Source organism: Gossypium hirsutum, chromosome D07, assembly GCF_007990345.1.
Source record: "Gossypium hirsutum isolate 1008001.06 chromosome D07, Gossypium_hirsutum_v2.1, whole genome shotgun sequence".
Taxonomy (NCBI): domain Eukaryota; kingdom Viridiplantae; phylum Streptophyta; class Magnoliopsida; order Malvales; family Malvaceae; genus Gossypium; species Gossypium hirsutum.
The window spans coordinates 1,222,815-1,249,946 of NC_053443.1; the positions used below are offsets into that span (position 1 = coordinate 1,222,815).

General features: G+C 31.5%; 5 protein-coding genes across 7 annotated transcripts; 2 read left to right on the top strand and 3 right to left on the bottom strand.

Annotated features, from left to right (window-relative positions):
• Nucleotides 1-1,074: 1,074 nt before the first annotated feature.
• On the top strand, nt 1,075-2,887 carry LOC107932273 (1-aminocyclopropane-1-carboxylate oxidase 1). The gene is made up of 3 exons (XM_016864242.2): nt 1,075-1,244; nt 1,410-1,633; nt 2,149-2,887. The coding sequence occupies exons 1-3, from the start codon at nt 1,143-1,145 to the stop codon at nt 2,735-2,737; spliced, it is 915 nt and encodes a 304-aa protein (XP_016719731.1). The 5' UTR covers nt 1,075-1,142; the 3' UTR covers nt 2,738-2,887.
• Nucleotides 2,888-7,462: 4,575 nt separating this feature from the next.
• Nucleotides 7,463-10,590, top strand: LOC121219217 (tetraspanin-2). Its single transcript, XM_041096973.1, has 2 exons — nt 7,463-8,154; nt 10,149-10,590. The coding sequence occupies exons 1-2, from the start codon at nt 7,657-7,659 to the stop codon at nt 10,449-10,451; spliced, it is 801 nt and encodes a 266-aa protein (XP_040952907.1). The 5' UTR covers nt 7,463-7,656; the 3' UTR covers nt 10,452-10,590.
• A 2,096-nt stretch (nt 10,591-12,686) lies between these two features.
• Nucleotides 12,687-16,839, bottom strand: LOC107932269 (glutamate-rich WD repeat-containing protein 1). The gene is made up of 12 exons (XM_016864238.2): nt 16,686-16,839; nt 16,411-16,577; nt 15,610-15,688; nt 15,288-15,467; nt 15,093-15,191; nt 14,840-15,005; nt 14,640-14,746; nt 14,413-14,552; nt 13,791-13,863; nt 13,484-13,599; nt 13,187-13,304; nt 12,687-13,110 (listed from the first exon to the last, which is right to left on the bottom strand). The coding sequence occupies exons 1-12, from the start codon at nt 16,731-16,733 to the stop codon at nt 12,979-12,981; spliced, it is 1,425 nt and encodes a 474-aa protein (XP_016719727.2). The 5' UTR covers nt 16,734-16,839; the 3' UTR covers nt 12,687-12,978.
• A 1,486-nt stretch (nt 16,840-18,325) lies between these two features.
• LOC107932281 (uncharacterized) lies at nt 18,326-23,363 on the bottom strand. 3 transcript variants are annotated; one of them, XM_016864251.2, is made up of 12 exons: nt 23,074-23,363; nt 22,929-22,968; nt 22,773-22,824; nt 22,591-22,664; nt 22,372-22,502; nt 21,635-21,728; nt 21,400-21,491; nt 21,103-21,219; nt 20,906-21,016; nt 19,566-19,685; nt 18,758-18,825; nt 18,326-18,522 (listed from the first exon to the last, which is right to left on the bottom strand). In XM_016864251.2, the coding sequence occupies exons 3-12, from the start codon at nt 22,817-22,819 to the stop codon at nt 18,519-18,521; spliced, it is 858 nt and encodes a 285-aa protein (XP_016719740.1). In that variant the 5' UTR covers nt 22,820-22,824; nt 22,929-22,968; nt 23,074-23,363; the 3' UTR covers nt 18,326-18,518. The 3 variants fall into 3 exon arrangements, 2 of the variants coding, with proteins under 2 accessions (XP_016719740.1, XP_016719739.1); XM_016864250.2 differs by having other exon boundaries at nt 22,929-22,982; XR_001693354.2 differs by lacking the exons at nt 18,326-18,522; nt 18,758-18,825 and having other exon boundaries at nt 19,561-19,685; nt 19,932-21,016; nt 22,929-22,982.
• A 134-nt stretch (nt 23,364-23,497) lies between these two features.
• On the bottom strand, nt 23,498-25,042 carry LOC107932283 (uncharacterized). Its single transcript, XM_016864252.2, has 2 exons — nt 24,730-25,042; nt 23,498-24,092 (listed from the first exon to the last, which is right to left on the bottom strand). The coding sequence occupies exons 1-2, from the start codon at nt 24,842-24,844 to the stop codon at nt 23,749-23,751; spliced, it is 459 nt and encodes a 152-aa protein (XP_016719741.1). The 5' UTR covers nt 24,845-25,042; the 3' UTR covers nt 23,498-23,748.
• Between the last annotated feature and the right edge of the window lie 2,090 nt (nt 25,043-27,132).

Genomic DNA, 27,132 nt, shown 5'->3' on the forward strand with positions numbered 1-27,132 from the left:
AAAATTCCTTCCTTGATTTTTGTTCCCCCTGTTTCTCTTAGGTTGTTTTCAGAAAAAAATATTTTTATAGGTGTATTCGGATTCGGGATTAGAGTATAATGTATTTTAACATATTTAAATTTATATTTTTTTATACTGATAATAATATCAATGTTAATGGAATTAAGGTTCGATAGTAAATCATAATGAAATTTAAACCTTAAACACCATACATGATACACAGTTAACTTCATCATTATAATTTACATATTTTTTTTAATCTGTAGTATATAAAAATCTGTCTCTAGAATTAAGGGGGTATATTTGTTTGAAACCAATGAAAGTTCCCCACCCCTGGTTTTGTTGAATGCAAGAAACTGGCGATTGGGCAGTTTACATTTCCAACAAATTGAAATATAATAATAAAATAATTATTCTGAGTCAGTGAGTATCTTAGAAACCCAATCAGGAAAAACTCTTTTCTTTTTCCCTATTTGTTTCTTAAGAAAATGAAAGAAAATCATGATTCCCTTCACAAACACAGCAATATTGCATGTATTGATTGTAATTTAATTAAATTTACACTGACTCCCATGTTGTTTAATGAATTGAACTTGGACTTGATTAATCTTTCGCTTTTCAATCAACCCAAAATAGTATTTCTCGACTTAATTTCGGATTTGGATGATCTTAAATTGGGTAAGTTATATTAATATTTATTTAATTATGATTTTTTTCATATAAAAAAATTATAAAATAGTTATTTAATTATTTAGTTACTCAATTATCTTGAATTTTTTGGTATTTTTATTGTTATGCGAGCTAGCAAGTGATAAAAAAAAGAAAATTAAATAGTTGAATGGCTAAAATAAGTGATTTTTCTCATTATAAATTCGGATTTTAAAGCTATAATTTATTATTATAACGGGTTTTAATTTTGTGTTTGAATTCAATTTCAAAAAATTAAATATTTAAGTTGGAGTCAAAATTAACTAGTCTATCTAATGTCATTTTTACCTAGAATTAGTGGAAAAAAATTGAAAATTCTTTTAGAAAGGGAAAAAGAGTTGAAGATTATATAATCTAGGTCCACACAATCAATGTATTGATGGCCTATAAATAGTGTTCCGAGTTCACCATTTTTATTGCAATTGGGATTAGATATGGCAATTCCAGTGATAGATCTTGCTGAGCTCCATGGTGACAAAAGGAGCAAAACAATGACTTCTCTTCATGAAGCTTGTGAGAAATGGGGCTTCTTTCAGGTTAACAAATTATCTTTTTTTTTTCACTTTTTATACATTGTTAGTGAATCAGAAAGTAATTATATAACTTCATTTTCGATGATGGATTATCATCATCTTATTCACCGACAAGGTATTAAATATGAATTTCTATTTCTGATATTAAAACGGATTCGTTTTTTTCAGGTTGATAGCCATGGAGTTGATAAGAAGTTAATGGAGAAAGTGAAGGAGATGGTGAATGGTTACTATGATGAGAATTTGAAGGAAAAGTTTTATGAATCAGAGATGACTAAAAGTTTGAACAAGAATGAGAAAATCTCCGACATGGATTGGGAAAGTACTTTCTTCATTTGGCACCGTCCAAATTCTAACATCAATCAAATCCCAAACATAACTAAGCAACTATGGTGAGTCAATTCAATCCTTTAAGTATTTGTGTTTAAAACTTGTTTTTGAGATGGTAAAAATTTTAATTGAAAGTCAGGATAATGTTATAAATTTTTTAAGTTAAAAATAAAGTTTTATCAACAATATACTTAAAATAATGTCGTAACTGAATTTAAGTAATTTAATGTAAGTGTTGAATATTGTTTTAAACACATACTCGCATTTGACACTTACTTTAAATTTAAATAACTAAATTTAAGTAATGATAGCGTAGTTGGAATTAGTTTGAATTCAAAATATAACGAAGGAAATTTAAGTGTTGTGGTAATGAAAACATAATTTTGAAATATTAAATTGAGAGAAACGACCACAAAGCTTGAATTTAGACACTAAAACGAGCATAAAAAATAATAAAAAATAAATAACATGCACATTCTATAATATTTTAATCAATTTGGGTTGAAGTTGAATTATTGACCAAACTAAATTAAAGTTAGGGTTCGAATTGTTCTGATCGAGTTTTTGGGTTTTACAGTGAAACAATGGAGGAATACATAGCACAATTGATTAAACTAGCTGAAACCCTATCGGAGCTGATATGCGAAAATCTAGGACTAGACCACAACCACATAAAGCAAACATTCTGCGGCACCAAAGGCCCCTCCATCGGCACCAAAGTGGCTATATACCCACAATGTCCTAACCCAGACCTCGTCCGAGGTCTCCGAGAGCACACCGACGCCGGTGGCATAATCTTACTTCTCCAAGACGACCAAGTCCCGGGCGTCGAATTCCTCAAAGACGGTCAATGGTTTAGAATCCCACCGTCGAAAAACAACACCATATTCGTCAACACCGGCGACCAAATCGAAGTGATTAGCAATGGGAAGTACAAGAGTGTGTTGCATCGTGTAATGGCTGAGAAACAAGGGAATAGGCTTTCCATTGCTACGTTTTATAACCCTGGTAATGATGCTGTGATTTCGCCGGCACCGGAATTGTTGTACCCGGGCAATTACCAGTTTGGGGATTACTTGAAACTATATTCGACTACAAAGTTTTTGGAGAAAGGACCAAGGTTTGAATCGATGAAGACGACGATGGTTAATGGTCACCATGGTTGAAAAAAGCAGTGATTTGCATGGCCTCAAAGTGGGTTTTTTTTTTTAAATACAGTTTTATATATGTTTTTATGAGTTATGTTGCTTTGTTTCCTATCTAAAAATATTTGTATTTGTATTCTCTTTTTTTTTTAATGAAAACAGCTTTTTTTTAATATCTTAAAATTTTTGGATTCGAGAAATCCCTTTCAATAGAAAAAATATACACTTAAAATTAAGATAACATAAATTTTAATTTAATGCAATCATACATGTTAAATTTTAATTTTAATTCTAACGTTTATTCTATATTGATAATTATATTAATAATTTATAAAAATTAAATTAAATTGAATAAATAATTCCCACATAAAATTACACAAAAATATAAACATCGGGCTCTTAATAACACCCACTTAATTTTTTAATATTAATAAGTATGATATGTCAGCTAATGAAAACGTCCGCTAGTCATAATATAAGCAGAAAACCTTACCTTAGAAATGTGATTATTAACATATATTTTTAAAACAAATTTAGAAAATGATAGACGGTATAAATTAGATATTTACAAATATAAAAAATACATAAAATTTATATTTATATTGTCAATTGAGTCTTAGCTCGATTGGCATGAGTATGTTACCAATGTAGGACGATGTGAGTTTAAGTGCGCTAAAATACATTATCCTTCTATTTATAAGTTGGGGAGGGGCTATAGATAATTCTAAATATCGTGCAAAATAACCTATAATGAGCTCATATTTTCAAAAGAGATTCAACCTGGACAACTATATCATATATGATGTTAGTAGAATTTGAGTCTGGATTCTAACTATAAAAACCTCAAGTTGGCAGAATGCATGTGATGTATTTATCCGACATGAAACATGGGTGTTGGGCTCCGAGTTTGAACTTTTTTGCTTAATGCTAAGACAAGAGATTTGAAGTGTAAAGTTGAAGGATGGTCACAAACATTGGTTCATGCATATGCCCCAATTCTCTATTGCCATGCATAACTTGATATGATTAGTAAAGTTCAAGGATGTAATTAAGATTCAAAAAGTAAGGCATCAACTTTCTTAAAATAATAAAAAGAAAAAGAAATATTTTTTTATTAACTTAAAAGTTCTACCATTTTTGAAAGAGTAAATTATAAATTTTTTTTTTATTTTTTAGGAACTGATATTGAATTATATATTTTTTGAGATAATTAAAGTGTAATTTTATGAACTTATTTTTTAAAAAGAATGGTAAATATAAATTTTATATTAAGGGGAACGGTTGAAGGCCCTGCAGACTCCTAACTCGCCCTTGATCTGGGAAAATTAGCAGGAATCAGAAAAAAAAAATTGTCAATTGGACAAGTTGATTAGCTTTGAGTTAAGTCAAATTAGTTAGGGCCAATTCAAGTTTACAAGTTCAAGCCATTTCTAGGTTCATATGATTTAGGGTTCGGGTCATTTAAGGTTTTTTTTTATTCATGTTTAACATTTAAGTTTAAGTCATTTCAAGATTCCGTTTAGTTCAAGTTTGTATCATTCTAAATTGGGATAAATATCAAAAGTACACATGAACTTTGATTTTGTACAATTTTATACATGAAATTTTAATTTGATTTAACTTTCACAAACCAATAACAACATTATTGAATTAACACCATTTTATATTGACATATTACATACACAAATAATTATATCAATCCAATATGAAAATAAATATATGTATCCATTTATCTAAACGTATACAATTGAATCAAAATTAAAGTTTTACGTATACGTATGAACCACAATTCAAGTACCAAATCAAAGGTTATGTATTGAACTGCACATTAGACCAAATCTCATATATAACTTTGATATTTATTCCTTTTAAAGTCAGATATTTTTTTAATACAGTTTGGTGTATTCATATTATTGACTTTTTATGATCATTTAGATTTAAGGAGTAAAGTTAAAGGATTCACAAGATTATTCATGCATAACTTGATTTGAATAGTAAAGTTCAAGGACCAACTTTAATATTTTAAAATCTAAGCATCAACTTTCTAAATCATTTAATTTAGCATTAATTTTCATATAAATCACAAATTTTTAATTTCATCAAACTACATCACTAAACTTTTATTATTAATAAATTAGGTAACTTACACCAACTCCATTAAGTAATTCTATTGAAAAAGTTTTTATCCATGACTTGACATATCTCAAAGTTTCTTTATATTTTTTAAAACGCTTAATTGAATGATAAGCCTTCAAACTATACTCTTTTTTTGAGTTAAACTTTTTTTTTTGGTTGAATCAAGTACCTAAATTATAATTCTGTCATAACTATTATCTTCGTTATTTGATTGGATGAAGTGTTTTTTTTTTTTCAACGGAGATAACGGTTGGAACCCATAATAGTTACGGAATTATTATTTAGGTACTTAGTTCAACCAAAAAAAAAACTATTGAAATACTTAAAAAAAAGGTATAGTTTGAAGACTTATCATTCAATTAAGCCTTTTTAAAAAATAAGTCACATATGCATGACGAAGCAATTTTTACATTAAAATTATTCAATGAAATTAACATAAGAGACTTAACATGTGTTTTTTTTATACAAAGAGATTTAATTTGTCAATAATAAACTTCAATGATATAATTTGATCACATTAAATATCCGTGACTCGTATGAAAATTGATGCTAAGTTTGGTGACTTAAAATGTAAATTACCCCAACTTTCTTAAAAAATCGATTTAATCAGGAAAATAATTTATGCTTAATTTTCATTTAATACTATTTTTTTGTTTGATTTTTGTACAACCCATACCCATATAACAAAAAAAAAATCGTTCTTAGAGGAAAAATTTTGTATGAATAGAATCAAAATTGTTAAGACTTGCTAAAAATTTGCATCCAATGGGTCAAACTTCATTTGTAAAGGAAGTACAACAGGCCCATTAGAAACTGGAATTAGGGGGAATTCAAAAAAATTCTCTAGACCTGTTCACGGGTTAGGTGATTTATCTGATCCATGAAACTTGAATTGCGTTTGGATTTTTTTTTTAATTTTAGATTGTCCTAGCCTAGTTTGAATCAAATTTAAATTAAATAATTTTAAAATATATTTTTTAATAATTTTAAATAGTAATATAAGTTATTTTAGTTGTTCAGGCTGGGCTTGATCTCATCCTTAATTTTCTTTAAAAAGATTTAGTTACGATCCATTTTGACTTGATCCATGGATAAGTTTAAATATAATTATTTAAATAAAGTGAATTAATCTTTACATAGTACTGTAGCCTATATTAATTGAACAAGTACGATTAATTTTTCGGATCGAATCCATTTAAATTAGTTGAATTCAAATTTAAGAATTTTGGGTATTTTAGATTCAAATTTGTTTGTTGGGTTTCTTTTTATCACATCATTTTAGGTGTTGATTAGTATCATCTTTTTTAATTAAATTAACTTGAGTTTGAATTGAAATTAAAAAGAAGAGATTTTGAAGTTTGTGTGAGTCAATAGGGACAGAAGACACTGTTGTCTTTACCAAAACAGAATGGCCTGGCCTAGTCTGGTCTGAACCTCAAATTTAACTTCACTGAGCTGCTGGGAACATGATTCAATTTTGACATTTACCACCTTTTTACTGTTTTAAGAAACAGAAAAATCAAAGCAAACTGCAAAAGATGAAACATAACATAATTGCCGGCAAAAGATCATGTTGGTACCGTACTAACATCATACTTTGCTTCTTTTGTTCTTTCTTTTTGGGTGTTATCACATTATATTAATGTTAGTAATGATCAAGATTAAGCTCTTTTGATACAAGTGGCCCGACCCAATTCAAAGTTCATGAGGGAAATGGACTTAGTTTAGAATTTAGACTTAATCATGAGATTTTATCACAAAGAAATTTCGATAGGAAGAGTTGAAGTTTTAAGACGATAAATTTTAGAGTTTAATACGAAGTGAGGATGAATTAGAAGGGACTAATTTTGTTATTGGACTTAAAATCTCAATTCATGAAGATAAACCCATATCGAAAATATTAACAAGTTTAGGCGTTACACTTCAAGAACTCCAATTAAATCCATACATATAGCCATATTATAATCAGTCGGCATTCAAGTATTTTTGGATCAATATGTCTTCATACTTTGCTTCTTTTGTTCTTTCTTTTCGGGTATTATCATAATATTTTAATGTTAGTAGAGATCAAAGATTAAGCCCTTTGTATTACTTTTTCACATCCTTTATTTCTTCTTTCTAATAAAAAAAAAAAAGAGAGTGTGTGAGTACTGGGGTATCTTGAAATCAATTTTGTCAAACTTTTCCCATTTTTCTAATTATTCATGATAATATTTTCATATTAATTTTAAGATTTTGGACTTATAATAAAATGAGTTTTGGATATTAATCAATAAAGTTTCATATTATTTTTATAAATGTTATAAAAAAAAATTAAGTAAATAAAACTTAATCGATACTCTTATATAACAATCCTTTTTAAAAATAAATTTTATATAGATTTTTAAAATTATTTTAATTATTTATGTTTTACATCATAAAAAAATAACATTAATTATAAATAAAATAGAATTTAGTTCAATTTCAGTAATCTTTACTTTTTTAACTTGTATTTTATAAATAGTACAAATATTTCAATTTGGATTTTTTTACTCAACCCTAATGACGACATATTACCACTCTAATATAAGGTTAAAAATAGTACTTACGAATCATTCGTTAAGTAGATATGTTTGTCAATGTTAACAAATACTCAATCACCTGAACACTTCAACATCCTTTGAATGAGGGGTGAACCTACTTGGTTAATGGTACAAATTGTACTTTTAACCCTCTTAAACCTTAATAAAAACAGCATAAAAACCCAATCTTCAAACACCATTTCCATCGTATTCATCTCTTTCCTTTAACCACGAAAAAACACCATGGGAGTTTCCAATAACATAACAGCAGTTCTCAACATAGTTGCTCTCCTCTGTTCCATCCCCATCATCGCCGCCGGCATATGGTTAGACCAAAAGCCCGACAACGCCTGTGTCCACCTCATCCGGTGGCCGGTCATCCTCCTCGGCTTCCTCATCCTCCTTGTCTCCCTCGCCGGCTTCGTCGGCGCTTACCGTTACAAAGAAACCCTCCTTGCTTTCTACCTTTGTTGCATGGCCATCCTCATTGCCCTCCTCCTAATTTTGCTTGTCTTCGCTTTCGTCGTCACCAGGCCGGACGGCAGCTATGACGTGCCCGGAAAAGGTTATAAAGAGTACAGGCTTGATGGGTACTCCGCTTGGCTTCGAGACCATGTGGTTGATAACAAGAGTTGGAGAAAAATCAAGGCTTGTTTGGCTGATACCGGTGTTTGTCCTAAGCTGACTCAAAAATTTATTACCGCCGATCAGTTCTTTGCTGCTCATATCTCTCCTCTTCAGGCAAGTTCATGCTCTGTTTTCTTACATACATACACCTTTAATTTAACTTCATATTAAGATTTCATATTAAAATAAAAATTTTTATTGAAATGATGAACACTTATGTATTTCGGGTTAAAAGCTTATCTCTATATATCATAATAATTTAGTTATTTTATTAATTATATTAATTTTTAAAATAAAAATAGATAATTTTTTTATTAGAAAAGACTAATTTCTTTATTATTTTTAAATAAAGAAATAAAATAAAATATGATTGTTAACATATTTCCCGAATATATAATGAAATACTAGTAGCTTTGAGAGATATTAATGGGATATGGTATAGAAAAGACATTATCATGTTCATTTTCTATATTTGTCTGACAACTAGAGGAACTTTTTATTTTTGTTTTCAGACAAAGTAGCAAACCGGTCTTTTAGATGTTTACATTAATCAGTGTTAGAAAATTGGATTAAAAAGAATATGGCATTTTCTTACTGGTTTAGTTCTAAGAAACATCTGGATAAATATCCAATTTATTTGTCCCACTATAGATTGAAAATGATATCATGTTTCAACATTAAACATCCAACATCTTTCGTTAAAATTCAGAAATTTTAAGAATTTATATTTAATGCATTCTACCATCTTTTTACGTGATTCAATGATCCATTAATTTTTCATAAGAGATTTGTGTTTTCTTTTTCCCCTTCTTTTACTTGTGTTTTTTTTTTAAAAAAGAAAAATATAATGAATTATTTTGTCCTTTAATTTTTTACTTCATTTTTCATTTTTTAAACATTTATATTATTTATCAAATCATCTTAAAATAAATAAAAAAGGTAACTTTTATTATCTTTACTGATCTACGTGTATGTTACGTTAACAATTAATTAATTTTAAAAAAATTTAAAACATTTTTTATAACTTTTTAATGTCGATAAAGTTAATAAATATTATTTTTTCTTATGTTTTTTGGTGATTTGATAAACGATACAATTTTAGTAGTTAAAAATGATGAAAAATTAAATGAAGTGTTAAAAATTTTTTTTTTATAAAATTGAAGGACGAAATAGATAATATGTATTTTTATATTGATGGGTTATATTAGATGATAATTGAATATTAATTTTAAGGGGAAGTTGCTAGTATTATAAGGATATATTAGGACAAGACTTTGATGCCTTAAAGTTGGGCCAAATTTCACATTAAATAATATAAACTTTAGGACCCACAATTATGGTGTTTTGATGTTTAATTTAGGGTAGATAACAATACCACGATTCATTGGGACCCCATGGATTGATCAAATTGATCCACTCAAGATTTGTTAGCACTAACTTTTTTGCATATCTATTTTCCAAAGAGAGGGAATTGTCTACATTTAAACTCTAAATTTGAGGTTAGTCATTTATTAGCAATGAAGTGAAAAAATTATTTTAGAGAAGGGTCAATCAAAAATTTTTTTAGAGTTAAAATATAATTTTACTATTTAGAGATTAAGATTATTGTCTATTCATTTACCTCCACCCTTGTATGTAATACCTATTATTCGAACTTAAGACGTAAATTTTGAAGTACTCAAGTAAACACTCATGGCCAATACATCAAATACTAACTAATTGACAACTTTTTGTTATGTTAATCATAGCTTAAATCATGGCCCTTTTTTTTCATAATGCATCTAGAAAGGATTAGGATTAAAGAAGAAAACATGGTGTGTGGTGTGTGGGGTGTGGGGCTTCAAATTCCAATTTGTGGGTTGGAAAAGTTAGGGCCAATGGAAGTAGTACCTAAGGGATGAATTATTAGCCTGAAATCATGGAATTTTTGACTTAATAAAAAGGTGTCCATTTTTAAATAAGGTAATCCACTTTGTCTGCTAATAACTTTTGTCTCTTTAATCAACAAAATTTTAGATTTAAATTCATTTTTAACGACGTATCATGCTGTGTAAAATTAATATCCTCAGTTCATCAAATATTAATTTTCTTTTTTTACTGTTTGACAGTCAGGATGTTGTAAGCCACCAACGATCTGTGGCTATACTTTTGTGAACCCAATACAGTGGACGAACCCAACGAACCCAACCGGCGACCCTGACTGTTACCTATGGAGTAATGACCAGACCCAGCTCTGCTACAACTGTAACTCATGCAGGGCTGGTTTGTTAGGGAACCTAAGGACCGAATGGAGGAAAGCCAACATTATTCTAATTGTGGCGGTGGTGCTGTTGATTTTGGTCTATGTTATTGCTTGCAGTGCCTTTAGAAATGTCCAATCGGAGGAACTCTTTAGCCGCCGGAAACATTGACAATGGTTTCTTCATCGGAAGTTATCTCTTTTTCTGCTAGCTTTTGAGGTTTCTTTTATGTGTTTTTTGTTGGATGCGTTTGTGTTGGGGTTGTAGATGTAATGAACATTATCGTAATTATTAGTACGTGGATTTGTTATTTTCTGTTTGGATTTCAATATTTTACGTCATTAATTCGGATTTGAATTTGGACAAGTGGAATTTTTCTGACTTGACTTCAAAAATAATTCGAATAAGTAATTAAAAAAAAAGACCTAAACTCGATGGTCAAACCCAAATAGCAAAATTTGAAGTAGTTCAAACTTGAAATCAGTGACGGATCTTGATATTAAGATTTGAGATGACCTAATAATTTTTTTTAAATTAAGAGTTTAATGAGAATTTTAAAAAAAAATAAGACTGCTTAAAATTTTCTAAAAACTTCGAAGGAAAAATGAAATATTTCAAAATTTTTGGGGACTTAAAAAAATTCTAAAAAGTTTCAAGGGAGAAATCAAAACTTCTCAAAATTTTAGGTCACTATAATTGTCTGATTCTACCTGAAATGATCGACTTGAAACCTTGATTGGAAAAATTAAATTGACTTGAACTAAAATGACTTGAACCTTAAATTATCAATACTTCTCGTAGTTTTTAAAACCTAAATTAAATCGTGACCCACAATCAACTTGCACTGAGAATAACCCGAACAATTAATTACACAAACTCAAAATGATTGAACTTAGAATGACTTGAACAAGTAATCTACAATAACTCTAACTCAAGTTTAAATCCTAAATGACTTAAACATGAAATGATTGTAACTAAAGATAACATAAAAAATAACTCAAACTTAAAAGAATCTCACTCAATTAACTAAATAAAATTATCTAAAAACACAAATAATTTAAACTCGAAGTCGAAATCAAGAAAATGTTAAAATCCAAATTCATCAGTCCCAAATAAACTCCAACAGGACAGATCTGTGTTTTTTTGTTTTGTTTTTGTTTTTTATCTAGAAAAATGAATGAAAGGGCCACCTTGTGTAATGAAAACGAGAATAGAATCTTGAGCTTTATTTTATTTTCATTCACGAGTACAAGATTCTCTCTTTATTATAAAAACAAAAAAAAACCCATAAAATAAAGGTTCTTTATATCCGAAAAGTGTGTAGAAATAAACAAAAGGGGTCGTTGAAATGTTTGACTATGTTTTGGGAGAATGGAGCAACCCTACTAGCATTGGCATGCACAACCTCCCACTCACGTAATGCTTTTATTAATTTACTTAATAAAGTAAATATTTAAAAATTGCACCGACTAAGAGAATAAATGCCTTAAACTCCGTTAACACATCAATTTTATGCATTATCGATAAAGAATAACACAATTTAAAAAATAAAATTTAGAGATTATGATCTAAGATTTAAGATTAATATGGAATTTTAGGTTTAGTATTTATATTTAGGGTTTCATTTTTAAATTTTATATTGAATTTTAAGTTTTCGGATTTTTATTTAAATAAAGATTAATTAATATTATCTATAAGTTTTTCGCTATTTTTTTAATTTCACAGATGATTAAGTATTATATTGTTATATTAATAAGTGATTGGAAAAAGTGAAAGTGAACTTCCTATTTCACAAATATTTGAATCAAGTTTGAATTCTGAAGTTGATATTGTTAAGATGGTTTTACTAAATACTACCACTAGCCTCGAATAGGACAAAGCTCTTATCGTCAAAATGGATGAGTACACCTGTTGTTTTACAAAAATAAAAATTGTATTGTTATTCACTAAGAGTGCTCACAACCTTGATATGCACATTAAGCTTTTAATTACATATGTGTATGTATATTAGAATATTCGTTGTTAGTGAATCTCATTGAATTGAATGTAATTAAAGTGCCTGAAACATTCTCCTATCAAGGGCGAAGGTAAGGGTAAATAAGGGCTATGGCCCCTAAAATGAAAATTTTTAACTCTAGCTTTTCTAAATTTATAAAATTTAAGGTTAGTAAATGATAAAATTATGGTTTGATCCCCCAAATGATAATTTTTTTATTTAATCCTAAAACTATAAAGATATATACCAGCACAAATTTTATTTTAATTCTCATAAAAATATATAAATTAATCTTAACCCCCTAGAAAAAAATTATGACTTTGCCCTTGTCCAATTCATGTTGTTCTAATAAATTTTGACTTATTAAATAATTACATTAAATAGTATTTATTATAAATTATTCATACTAATTAACAAAGGGCTAAATTTATTATTGTCTTCATAAAATTATTGTTCCTTTATCACAGTGAGGGGATCTATAGGTGAATTGGTAGATAAATTCAATTGTCTACATTCACACAAATGCTTTAAGGTTCCAAATTTGAGTACCTTCGTAACAAATAACACATTGACATCACCATGCAAAAATAATAATTTAAGGAAAAAAAAAACCTCCATATTCCATGCATGAATTCCTATGAGCTTTGCATTAGCTGTTGATTCATTTGTTACCAGCAAGGAGCCAAAAAGACACTATTCTTTTCAAGAGCCATTGGAGGGGAGAGTGCTCTGTATATTTGAAGGCATTAAGATGTTGAAACCATCCGCGGCAGTTGACACAATCATTCCAGGAATCTGAGCATGCCAATGAAGTTCTTTCAAGTCCTTTTGTCCCTGTTTATGGTGGGAATTGTGTTAAAAAGGAATCCTGAAAACGTATTCAATTTTCAATACTCTGATTTTTAAGTACCTGATGAACAAAAAGAAGTTGCGGAGGTAAATCTTGCGGGGCATTTACAAGCTCCTTTGTTTGAGCTTTGAATTCCGCTTCTTCTTCCTCGTCTTTTTCGAGAGAAAGATCCCATATTCTAGAAACCGAAGCAAAACAAAAGTAAGTGAATATGTACAAATGTCCAAGATCCTAATCTGGGAATCATGTACGTTAACTTTGTTAGCCTTGATATTAGGGATGATATTGGTTCGATTCGGTTCTCAGTTTTTCTTGCTCATCCCTATTTTGATATTCTAGTGCTTTACATATACTTACGTTAACTGATTATCGGATGATGAAACTGCCAATGTGGAGGCTTCGTGTGGACTCCACTCGATGGATGTTACTGGGTATTTATGGTACTTAAAATGAGCTACCACTGTATTTCCATCCTGCAAACACAAATTATAAATCAGTACCATTCTGGCCTCAACATAGAATGGAATCGGATGCCAAATGCCAATGAATGTGGAATCCGAAACAAGATGTATCACATTTAAGATGAACATAAATTAAGTCAACGACTGGATTTCCTATTTCAAGGATTTAAGTATCATCGTGTCATAGGTAATAATAGGCATACCTTGAGCAACCTAAAGTCATGGATTGAAAACGTGCCATCATCACTTCCCGATGCTAACATACAACTAGCTTGCCTAAATAAAGATCCAAGTATGCAAAGATGTCAGAAATTTGTCGATAGAAGGGTAAAAGTATAACAGAGGCCCCTGTATTATGAGTCAAATTACATTTTGCCCCCTCTACTAAAAAATTGAGAAAATTAATCCTTGTACGTTCAATCAAAGATCAAATTGGTCCTTTTGATAAAAAAACCCATTTGTATGGTTAAAAACTGGTGTGACTGACAGAATAACCAGACAATGCTACATGGTGTACCACGTATATCTTACGCTAACTTACATAGACCAATTTTTAATAGTAGAAATTGATGAAAATTTTAACAAAAAGACCAAATTGCTCTTTGGTCAAATGTACAGAGACTAATTTGTCCCATTTTTTGAGTCAAAGGGGCGAAATGTAATCCAACTCTCAATACAAGAGCCTCCATGGTACTTTTATCTAGAAAGAAGACTGTTGAAATATCATGACCAAAGAGGATTGACTCATGCACAAACATCAAAAGTTTGAACATCAAAGAGATGTGTTGAAATAAAGAGCAAGTATATATATTAAGACTGAAATACCTATTCCATGAGATGACATTCACGTCTGCGTCATGTGCCTTAAAAGAAGCTGCCGGTGACTTCCCTATACGGATATCCCAAATTGCGATAGTCCCATCCACGGAACACGACACAAACGCATGAGGTTCCGTTGGACTCCACTGCAAAAGTAACATAAAAATGGTGTTATTAAATTATGTTTTAACGATAAAGTATAGATTTAATTACATCACAACATGATTACTTACTTGGAGATCTTCGACACTAGCAGAATGTCCAATAAACGGAGTAGGATCAACATTCCAAGTTGAATCAGATGTAGGCTCCCACAAATGAATACAATTCTTGCAGTCCCCTGAAAATATGAAAAACAGCACCTTCACAATGAAAGCTTGATAATACCGAAAAGTAAAAAAGAGATTTTTCACAATTATTTCTCGATAATTACCGGTTGCAAGCCTTCCAACAACAACAGGACTCCAATCGATTGCGTAGCCTTCATCTTTATGGCCACGGAAGTTAACTAACGGAGCCTGGTTAAAAACCGAACTTCCCTGGATGCCTTCAGTTTCCGATTCCGCTAAAGCATTCAGATGAGAAGTGAAGTCCCATACCTGCAACAAGAAGTATCGAAACGTATTCCCAATCATTAAAGTGCAAACAAGGAACAATATGATATATTGTTGGATTATAAGTCCGACCTGAACATGACCACTATCAGCCCATGATGCACATATGTGAGGATTTTGTCCCATGGCACGTATACGGTTAACACATCCATGATGAGCAACCTTTCGCAACTGTTCCAAGGAAAAAAAGGGCACAATGTATAATAAGTCTAATAATAAACCCCGGAGATGATATATAACTAGAAATCAAAAGAAACTAGAATTTGCCTGCAAAACCGGTGCACCAGAACCACCTTCTTCTTCATCCTCACTATCATCACTATCACTACTTTCACCATCCATATCAGGATCATCCTCGGAAGATTTCTTAGGAACCAGCTCACGCCTTTTTCCCGAAATGTTGCTTACTTTAAACACTCCAATAGAGTTCCAAGAAGCCTTCTCTGCCTGTGAAATCAAACAATTACATCAATATACACAAAAGAAGTCAAAAAGATTGACCATCTCTTCCTAATGGTTCAAATAAGACAAATGTTGTTCCTTATTGGTCCCATCTATTAGTTAGCACTTAGTAAGTAATGAAGCAAACCTGAGTCCCTGCAACAAAATACACCGTATGTGGAAAATCTTTCCGGTCTGAACCCAACGAATCACGTACGATATCAAAGCTGTCAAAAATGACCCAATTTCTAAATTAAAACAAATAGAAATACAAAGTAAACATTTTTTTCAAATACCCTTTGTACATTAAACATTATTTTTCAAATACCCTTTGTACATTTTTTTATAAACCTTATTAATTTTTTCAACTTTACCCAGTACTTTCTCAGGAAACAAACACCAAGTAATGGTGGGTAATTAAAGAGTACCTCAAAGATGCCAAAAAATGACCCAATTTCTAAATTAAAACACATAGAAAATACAAAGCAAGCACTTCTTCAAATACCGTTTGCAGAATATTTTACAAACCTTACTAATTTGTACAACTTCCCCTCTACTTTCTCAGCAAACAAACACCAGGTAATGGTGGGTAATTAAAGAGTACCACAAAACTGCCAAAAAAACGACCCAATTTCTAATTTAAAACACATAAAAAATGCAAACTAAACATTTTTTTCAAATACCTTTGTATAATTTTTATTAAACCTTATTAATTTCAACAAATTCTCCGACTACTTTCTCAGCAAACAAACACCAAGTAATGGTGAGTAATTAAAAAGTACCTCAAAGCTGCCAACAAAATGACCCAATTTCTAAATTCAAACACATAGAAAATACTTTTTCAAATACCCTTTGCTCATTTTTTTTATAAACCTTATTAAATTGTTAACTTTTCCCACTACTTTCTCAGCAAACAAACACCAAGTAATGATGGGTAACTAAAGAGTACCTCAAACAAGGCCATCCAATATGAAAAGCGTGAAGTGAATTATAAGCTGAAGGATCACATTGAAGCTCTTCTCCTTCCTCCAATTCATCAACTCCTGGTTGCCAAACCCTTGGCTGAATTGTCGGCACTGAAGAAGACGTTGATGCTCCATCGCCTTTTTTTGAGCCCTATTTAAGAAACCAATTACATAGCAATTTTAGTGAAAAAAGGAACAAACTTTAAAGATAAAAAAAAGAAGAAGAAAAGATTAAGAGTGAGTTTTTTTGCAATTGAACCTTATTCTTTCTCTTAGCTTTTTTAGGGTTTTTGATAGTGCGAGCCATTCTTTTGGAGGATAAATCAGAGTAGAAGAACAGATGCTCTATGAGAAAACAAAGAGGGTTTTTAGGTTGCCGCTAGGGTTTAAGATTTTATATGCTTCAAATGGTTAGAATTTTTTTTGGGTTATTTTCTAAATATTTTTTAAGGTTAACAAGTTTTGTTAGTCCCTGTAATTCGACAAAATTAGAGATTTACTCCATCTACTTTAAAAAGTTAAAAATTCAATCCTCTTACTTTTTTAATTGAGAATAATATTTTTTTCTCTAGAACTTAGCAATTAGATTCATTTTAATCCTTAAATTTGGAAATTTTAAAAGTTTGATGATGTGGCACTATATCATCACTTGAAAATTAAAAAAATTATATTAATTTTCAACTGATAATGTGATACAATCTTAAAATGTCATTTACAGTGTTCTAATAATTGGACCGGTGATTGAACCAATCAGATCAATGGTTCCTGATTTATCTATTTGATCGGTTTAATTGTTAGACCAACAATAATTAATTAAAAATTTATAATAAAAAATTATTAGATCGATTCAACATTTTTGTTTGGACCAATACATCAATCGATTCTCAATCCAACTGGTCCAGTCGACCAATCCAGTCATGTTCCAATAACAGTAGCCACATCATCAAATTTGGACCGAATCCAAATTCAGGCACAAAAATGGATTTGATTGCCAAATTTAAGCACCAAAGTTGACCTAGTTACTAAGGTCTCTAAATTATTTAATCCCTTTTTAATTTAAAAATCCTAGTTCAATCATTATCATGAAATATTTAATTTTTTTAGGTAATTTTTTTAGGTCTCTAAAAGCATTTTAAACACTAGAAATATTTAATTTTTAGGTAATTTTTTTTTATATTTTTTTATCATAATCACATGAAATTTTATATGTAAATTAAATATTTAATGTAATGACAAATGGCTTTCATAGAAATAAAGTTTTGATTTAATTTTAAGTTTTCTAATTCCATTTCTATATAAATTTGAATAAAATTTACACATATTTAGATGAAGAAATAATTAATACTAGGAGTTGGATCGTTAAAACATTAATCGTATAAAAATAAACGAAAATGTGTAAAATTACTTTAGTTTTATACTGGTGTAAGTGATTCCCTCCCTTAAATAATAATGTTGTTTACATAAATGTATTTGATCTAATTGCAAAAATGTGGACACATTTGTGAGTATGAACACAGATGTAAATTTGCACAAATTTCAGCATTTACAATAAAATTGCAAAGGTTAAAATATGCTTTGAGACTATTTACTTTCGTATATTTGAAATTTAATCTTTCTATTCTTTTTCAATAAATTTAATCACTTTACTTTTTGAATTTAAAAATACAAGTTCAATTATTAACACCATTAATTTTTTTTTGTCAAATTCAAGTTTATTACAAGGCTATTTTTATTACATAACTACGAAGTAAGTATTCTTTTTATGTCAAAATGGCACACTAACAAATTTAGCAGAAAAATTTAGCCAGAGTTAACAATTAGACCTAAATTTTGAAATTTGACAAGTAGAGGGACTAAATTCCGACTCGGAACATATTTTAACAAAGTGCAAATTACATATGAGCTCCTGAAGAATTGAATATTAACAGAAAATTTTACATGAATCTTTATACAGATATTTTGAGTATAAAACCCACTTTGATTTGCTAGTAGAGGAGTAAATCAACTAAAAGAAGAAGCAAAGAGTCTGCATAAAAGGATCCAAATGATTCTAAATTGTAGCATAATAACATACATTTCTCAGCAGCTAACTTTATCTGCAAGATCATAAAACAGACAAATACATGTTAGCTGATAAATGCATAACAGATATCTTTTTCATGTTTGTTTAGGATTTATAGGTTTTGCAATTCCCCCCTCAAAGAAATGCATGTAAATGAAGTATTCGATAATTTACACGATATTTCGATAAAAAAAAAAACTGCAGAGATTGTAGAGTTTAGGGTAAATAGTATGAGATTCAACAACAAATACATGTATATATATTGGTACCTGTAAGTCCTTTTTCTTGTTAGGAGAACTAGTGTTGCAAAGCCTACCATGATTATGACTTTAATTACCTGATGTAAAGAAAAAGAAATTAGCAGAAATAATATCATTCGCTTGTTCTTATTGACAAGGTATTGAGAACAAAGAGATTACAGTAGGAGGATGTACATATATAAACATTCAGGATTCAAGTTTCAATGGGATTCTAGATACTAAGTGGATTTAGAATTGTTGAGGGGGGTCGGCTCCTTCAGGAGAAGTTTTCAAAGTGTCATTTGCCAGGCAGCCAACCTGATCCCCCAACAACCGAAGGTATTGTCCCCCGGGGGAGGGTTTTGTTTCCCATGCTCTGCCGAGAGCCAGTATGCTCTGAGATGCTGCCCCGAGGGCCTAGTTCACATAGCCAAGAATGCCTCGACCGTACATGGACGTACAGCCACCCACCAAGGGCAAGCAGTGCTCACGGCATACTGGTTCTCAGCAGAGCACAGGAGACAACCCTCCTCGAGGGACAATACCTTTGGTTGTTAGGGGATCGGATCGGCTGCCTGACAGACAACACTTCGAAGACTTCTCCCAAAGAAGCCGATCCCCCTTATCTTTCATTTCAGTTGATATCAATGGTGCAATGAAAACATAGTCATTTGAGCATGATTCACTTGCAAGGTTCCGGTTTCAATTCATATTAAACTCAAGGGGAAAATAAAATGGTTTTGCATTATGACAACTTTAATAAGATTTCAAGGAATATATAACACCTTCTAGCAAAGGGTAAATGCTTGATACTTAATAGTAAAGGAAAAAGTATAACCTGTCCAAAAGGTCCTATAGAGTCTTGAGGATCCTCTGAATTCTCAGACCGTGGTCTTAACTTTTCAGACTTGTTGCCATCTTCATTTATCTCAGTAGCAGTGGCAGCATCAACATCAACCTGTACGTAACAGGCAAATAAAACAGTTTGGTTAGGATATTACAATCATCTACAGAAAAAGATCCAGTGTTACCAAATTTGAACATATTTACATATGAATACATGTACTTTCCGCCTTTGCATTATGTCCACTAAAGACAGATGACAATCTACAATATATATATAGGGGGTATCTTGCATTATGTCCACTCAAGAGAGATGACAATCTACAACAATATGTATACATGGGGTATCTAGCAAACCTACCCTGTAACTATATGATCACAAGAGCTCAGCTTCTTTGTTTCATCCCAGCACACTCCCATTAGGTCCACTATTTCTTTGGCCCCTGTTGTTATGCTTAGGCAAGATTTAGCTTCACCTAGAAATATCCAGAGACCAGAGCTACCAATGGAACAGTGGCCATCACTTTAAATAGCCACTGATTTCAGTTTATCATTTGAAGTAGAAAAAATTCTTCTGCACCATCCTCTTTTTACTAATTTTCGGCTTGAATGTTGCTTTTTTATTTTATAAAATAGGGTTCCAAGATTGGTTGCCTTTTGAATGCTTGTCAAGCATTCTCCATAGCTGATGCTCTCTTGACATCTTTGGAATAATTCTTCTCCTCATTCACATCACTTTCTTTCTGTTTAACTTCAATCTGTTGAGGGGGGTCGACTCCTTCGGGAAAAGTCTTCGAAGTATGTCTGCTGGGCACCCGATCGGACCCCCAACAACTGAAAGTATTGCCTCTCGGGGAGGGTTTTGTCTCCCCAACAAGTGACCTATATGCCATAGGTCAGGGGTTCGAACCCCACCAAAGGCAAGATGCTCACGTTGCTTTGGTGCGTGGCCGTACATCCACATACAATAGAGGCACTCCCAACTCTGTGAACCAAGCCCTCAGGGCAGCCGCTCATGGCACGCTGGCTCTTGACAGAGCACAGGAGACAAAACCCTCCCTGAGGGACAATACATTCAATTGTTGGGGGTCCAGTCGGCTACCCAACGGATGACACATCGAAGACTTCGACCTCCTCAACAGAATTTATTCTTCATATCTAAAATTTTGCTTCTATTTCTCAATACGCGGTGTAGTTGACTCCATCAACTGCTCAGTTTCTTTAGATGATGCAGACCGATATAGAGGTTTGAAAGAACCAATATAGTCTTTGACTTTTTCCTTAATACATTTTTTGTTTGTTCATATTCATTGTAGTGACCATTCCTAAAGTTACCTTTGGTGGTACCATTTTTTCTGTCTCAACATCATTAAGATGTGAATTTGCTATTCCAATCTTCCTTGTCCGAGATATTGTTGGCGGTGGTTTAGCAGAAGGTTTCACATCCTGCCACAGATCAAGTTCAAGAAATTTTAATCATATGCTAAGTTACAATAACAAATGGATAAATTTAAGAAACATGCTTAATATACCTGGTTTAGACTACCCTCAAATGCACTTATCATTTTCTTTATATTGCTATGGGCTTTCACAGCTGGTCCCTGCTTCTTGGAGGTATTAACATTCTCTAGTTCTAGAGGAACTGTATCCTGGTAACATAATTCAGTTAGATGGACATTAAATGATTCGTCACATGGACTTGGCCGAAATATTTCCTTTGTTTTCGCCTCTGTTATTCTAAATATGCATACAAAATGAACATTAAGAAAACACAAGATTTGTTAGCCGAGAGAAAAAGAGTTTTACTGCAGTGATAAACAATCCTTAACTGTGTTCTTTTGCTTCTGAATAGGATAACTTCTGTCGAATTTGGTATCTTCATCGGCTAGCAATCCACTTCGGGATAAACTTTCTAGTGGACCTTGAGAAAATGGAGTACTCAATATGTTAAGTAAAAGCTTTTGTACATGCAAGTTTCATGCACTGCTTGATTTATATTCTTTTCAATGTTCCCTTGCTTTTCTGGTAAATGGAAAATGAAAGTTGACTGCGAAAAAATCGAACCTGAAACTTCACTGTAACCGATGGAAGCACGTTCGGGACTTCCATGACCACTTTTGCAAAGCTCTTCGTGTTTCTTCTTTAGTGCAGCTTCTCTCTGAAAATGAAATTAAACATAATTAAGTTGTGCTAGTGAAAGGAATACGTTTACCAGGGTTCCAACATTCAAAGGGGATACCAAGGGCTTGCATTTATCATACATCATAATGCGGTTCATTGTTTGGGGTATAACCACATCTTATTGAAGTAATGGGAGAGTACTTAAATGGCTCCATTAATTTATTGATAAAAGAAAGCCAACTGATTGGCTTTGATAAATAAGAGATGACTCCACTGAAATTGTTGGGGCCATATGATTATGAAGGTCCACAGATATACTTGTTTGAACGAAGGTGTAAGAAAATGTGTATAGGCCAATATTGAGAACCATGTTCTTATTTGAGAGTGATAGGTGAGCTATAGGATCGAACTCACAAGAGTGTTAGATTAAATCTGATACCATATTTAAGTAATGGGAGGCTACTAAAAAAACTCCATCGATCTATTGATGAAAACCTCTATTTATAGAGGTAAAGGTAGATGGTTACAGTTAAAATAGAAATTCAAACAGTTAATTTAAAATAAGATATAATAATTTAAAATTATGATAAGGATAATAATAAATTTATTTGAATGCAAATAAAGTATAAGTAACCATCCATTGCATCAAAAGAAGAACGGCTAAAATAAAGGAACAATACCATTACTCGGATTCTCTGGTGCTCTTCTTCACTGAGGACAAACTGCAACTTCATATGTACGTGCCAACCTCCTTCGAGAGAAAATATGTTGTCCCAAACACCTTTCTCAACCACCAATTTGGTCTCAACTACTGCTCCATACCATCAATATTTCAATAAGCCTTACCGCTAAATTGAAATCCAATTTTCCAACGCATTTTAAAACGAATAGGGACTAACCTGCATGTGTAATCTCATTCCCGTCGGCACCTTGAAGTGTTATAATCAAATTGTCATGAAGGGTTGTCAAGGGACTGTGCCACAGCAAGCATGTTGGATTTTAAGAAAAAATCAGAAGTTAAAGAACATAGCTAAATCAAAACCGGAATTACAGAAGTCAAAACAGTGTTCAGAATCTCTACAACAAGAATTCTCCCTTGTCGCAAGTCTGGTACTCTGTTTTTCCCATGGAAACTGCATTATAAAGGATGAATTAACACAATTTTTTTCTTCTCACATTGTGTATATTTATAGTCATTCAAGATAAGAAAGTAGTACAACAGGTAATGGTTGACTACCTTTTACTGATTGTGAAGATGGTGATGTTGATTGGAGACCCTTGAAATCCAGAACTGACATGAATCAAATGAGGAAGTCTCAAAAGAAAAGCATAAGAACTTTAACTGCCATTTTACGAATTAAAGTTAGCATAGCATTTGGTACCTGAAACTTGGATGGTTCCCGGCATTTGCAAGAAAGCTATGCAGTACGACTAGAAAAGTAGAGATGATGATAAGAGATTAACTAGCGACTAAAAGTCTAAAACTAAACAATATCATTTCAATATGATAATTTGGATGTAAAACTTCTAAGAACAGCTCAGTTGCATTTCCACCTGGTAGCGTTTATAAGCATGATAGATGAAAAAACGTGTGGCTAGTCTTGTAGGAAAAGGTTATATAATGGACCCCACTAAGGCTGGGGATTGAGGGAACCAATCTCTTATCTTTTTGTCTCACCTAAGAGCCAATAGGTACAATTGCCTATGGGCCCAAACCTCTGTTTACTTTTGTTGCCTTCCGTTATTGATAGGTGTGTGAATTTGTTACTAATCAAAGCAAAAACACACATTTCACTGCCAAATACATTGAGCATACTCAATTCTTTAGCTGTCAAGCCAATCAAGAAGACTCAATTAGTTCCGATGAATCAGATGTGAAGAATGTCTTAGTCTAGCTGCTGTCAAAATGTAATACAAGTTCTTATAATTCAATTTCACAAGAGATGGGTACCAAAAACCAGAATCCCATCTTTGACATGTGATATTTCAATTCATCCTCACTAGTAATTTGTTCTTTGATAAAGCAAGAACTTGTCGAGTATGACGAGATGTGATAATCAAATTCTGGGAAGAGATTCTGTGCGAATAAACTGTTTGAGAACAGCCTTCTCTTTATTAATTCTTTTCTTTTCTTCAGGGTCACTAGGCTTGGCTTTTCTTTTCTCTTCCAACATCCACTTGAAAAGTTCACGCTGCTGATCTTCGGGAATGGGATCCAAAACCTTTGGGGGTTTTGCAACAATTGGAAGGATCGGCGGTTCCTCGTGAACTAAAGCATCCGTCACTGCATCAGAAGAAACATCTGCTTCAGTTTCACTCTTGCTGTGCTCCTCCTCTTTTTTAGCAGGTTTGTTATCAGCAATGCTTGAGTTCTTCCTTCTTGCCTGTGCAAATATATACGCTGCAACGGGAAGCAATAATGTCAGCTAACCCCGAAAGGTAACTTTGAAACGAAACAAATTGTATGTCCCATCATAGAATTCAAATGCATAAATAGAGGATTGAGCTAATTATAACCAAATGCAAGGCAAATTCATCTCAGAATTCTAATCCTCATGAATGACAACACAACTAAGAAATAATTATCTAAAATAATAACTTAACAACAACACTAATGTTAGAACCAATGACTCGATGCTACTATGAACCAATCACCAATGCTAAAAGCTAATGCTCATCGATGTGATACTTGAACAATACGATCAATGACCGGAAAGTCTTGGTAATTTTTAAACCTCCCATAGGAAGTAAAAACTATATTATGCACATATACTCATTTCAATGTGTTTAGCAACAAATCTTTCAGCTTCTAACTTATATCATAACAACAGTCTCGGAGCAAGTTTTCTCAACCCATTAGCGTAAACCTTCCAAAAAAACATATATGAAACACAGTATATTTCAGCTAAACATTATATCAAACACATCCTAAACATGATTATATCAAAGGTAAAAACGAAAAAATTTACTAAAAAGAACATCAACCCATTGTTAAGAAACTAACATCAGATTAAAAGAAAAATACAAAAGCAAATTACCTCCAAGAGCGAGATTGGAAATCAAGAAAAATCGCCAAATGGGCTTGAAGCGGTTAACGCGGGATTCCTTAGAAGAGATAGGAAGGGTTTCATTTTGAGATTGAGATGGTTCCATTCTCCTTGAAGTAAATTAAAGGGTTTTTCTTGTTTGTTTTATTTAACCCCCTTTGAATCTAATTTTTCAAACTTTGATTTGCACTTTCAAGTTTCAACAATCCAAGCTCTTTGTTTTTGGCTCCTAAACCTGGGGAATTGAACGTTAATCTATGATTATCAAAATAGTTGTTTTCTATGAGTTAATATATCATTTGGTACCTGAATTTAGGTATATTGTTCAATTTAGTACCCGGCGTCATGTGACCCAATAAATGTTTAACACGTGCACTGGCCCAGTGAATGTTTGACACATGTAATATAGTGAAAAAGACATTGGTACTTAATCAAGACGCAAAAAACTTCAAGTATCAAATTGAATATAGAAACTAATTTCATATACTAAATAGTATATTAATCGCTTTCTTTTATCAATTTATCATTTGAAAAAGAATTCTAGTTTGATTTTTCTTAAACCCAACTAATAGAATTTCTCGATTGTGTTAGTGATTTGGATCAAGGTATAATATTAATAATAGTATGAAGATTCAATTAATGGATTCATATAATTAAAATATACAATATTAGAGTTTGTTATCCACAAAAGTAAAACGAATTTGGATGAGGGATATTTGATGATTAATAGCTAGAGTATCCAGAACCAAATATTATTTGAATCTCTAATATTCGAATATATAAAATTACTTTATTCTTAGTCAAGGACGAAGCTAGAAATTATTTCTTTTTTGGGGACAAAATTGAGTTATATACGTTTATGAGAGATACTTACAATTTCACCATTGTATTAGCTTGTATCTTTATCAATTTTGAAAGATTAAATCAAAATTTTTATCATTTTGGAGGTTAAACTGCAATTTAACCATTTACTAAATTACAATAAAATAAAATTTAAAGTAGCAAAGTGACATTTTCCCATTTTAGAGGGCCTTAGCCCTACTGACCCCCTTGACTTCACCTCTATCCATTTTCATCCCTAAATACAATATTGTGGTCACTAATTTAATTCTTAACCTATGATGCGAAGGCCATTTAATTATTACTACTTCGTTTTACTCTTCCAACGTTTAAAATTTAGTCTATTTTAATTTAATTTTAAGATTTTAGTTTATCTAATTTTTATTTAAAACTTAAAGGCCAAATGATACAATTGTTAATGAATTTTTGTTAATTTTGAAAATATAACATTTTAATATTCAAATACCTTATTTATAAAATTAAAATCCAACTGATAACACATTCAAATTAAGTGGAAATTAGATAGCAGTGTTATTGATTAAACTTTAATTTTTAAATCGAGCAAGTAAAGGACTAAATTCAAAAAATTAAAGATAAAAGAATTAAATTTCAAAAGATAAAAAATTATAGGGACTAAGGACGAATTAGACCTTGACAGAACTTAGTCTTAAATTGGGCCATTCTCACTCTAAACGACCATTTATTCTTAAATGATCTTCTAATTTTTTGTTGGACTTAGGTCCAATGGCAAATGTGTCCTGTAACCAAAAAATTTGACCCTTGTCCACTTGCATTATGAGCCTCAACAACACTCCGCAGTTTCCCACCCTAGTTTTTATAATCCCCAAACACATTGAATTTCTTATCACTCGATTAAATATACCGGCTTCTATTAAGTCAAGTAATAAGAAAGTCTATATCCCTTAAGCAGGATCTCAAGTTCAAATCTTGTATGTGGTAAAAACAACACTAACATGTTTTGCCTCCCGTTTTGATATCGATTTTACTTGACTCCAGATTTAATCGTGACGTCAACATAAAATATCTAACAATCACTATAATTGGACCTTTTAATTGAACGGGTTAAATTGAGTTTAGGTTTAACTAATTAAGGCAGGTCATATTAGGTTCGGGTTACATTTTAGTCAGATTTTATAAGTTGTTTGTTTAAGGTTATTCCAAGTTTTGAGTTATTCGGAATTTAGATCATTTCATATTTACATTTATAAAATTTAGATTCTTATTAACTTTTTAATGATAAAATCAGATTTAATTGAATCGATTCGGAATCAAATTTTAGAATTGGTAAGTGATTGGAGGGCAAACTTTTATATGATGTACAAGTCCCCATGGAGATTATCAAACGTGTCAAACTCATAAAATGATGATAACAAATAAAAGATAAGGAAGCTCTTATATGCATGACTTGGAATGATAAAGCAATGATAAAGCATGTCTTCTTCTTTTTCTTTTAATTCTTATCCTTCAGACAAAAACATCATAAGTTGTCATTAAAAAACTAAGATTTTCTCATGAAATGTGGACCCAATTGCA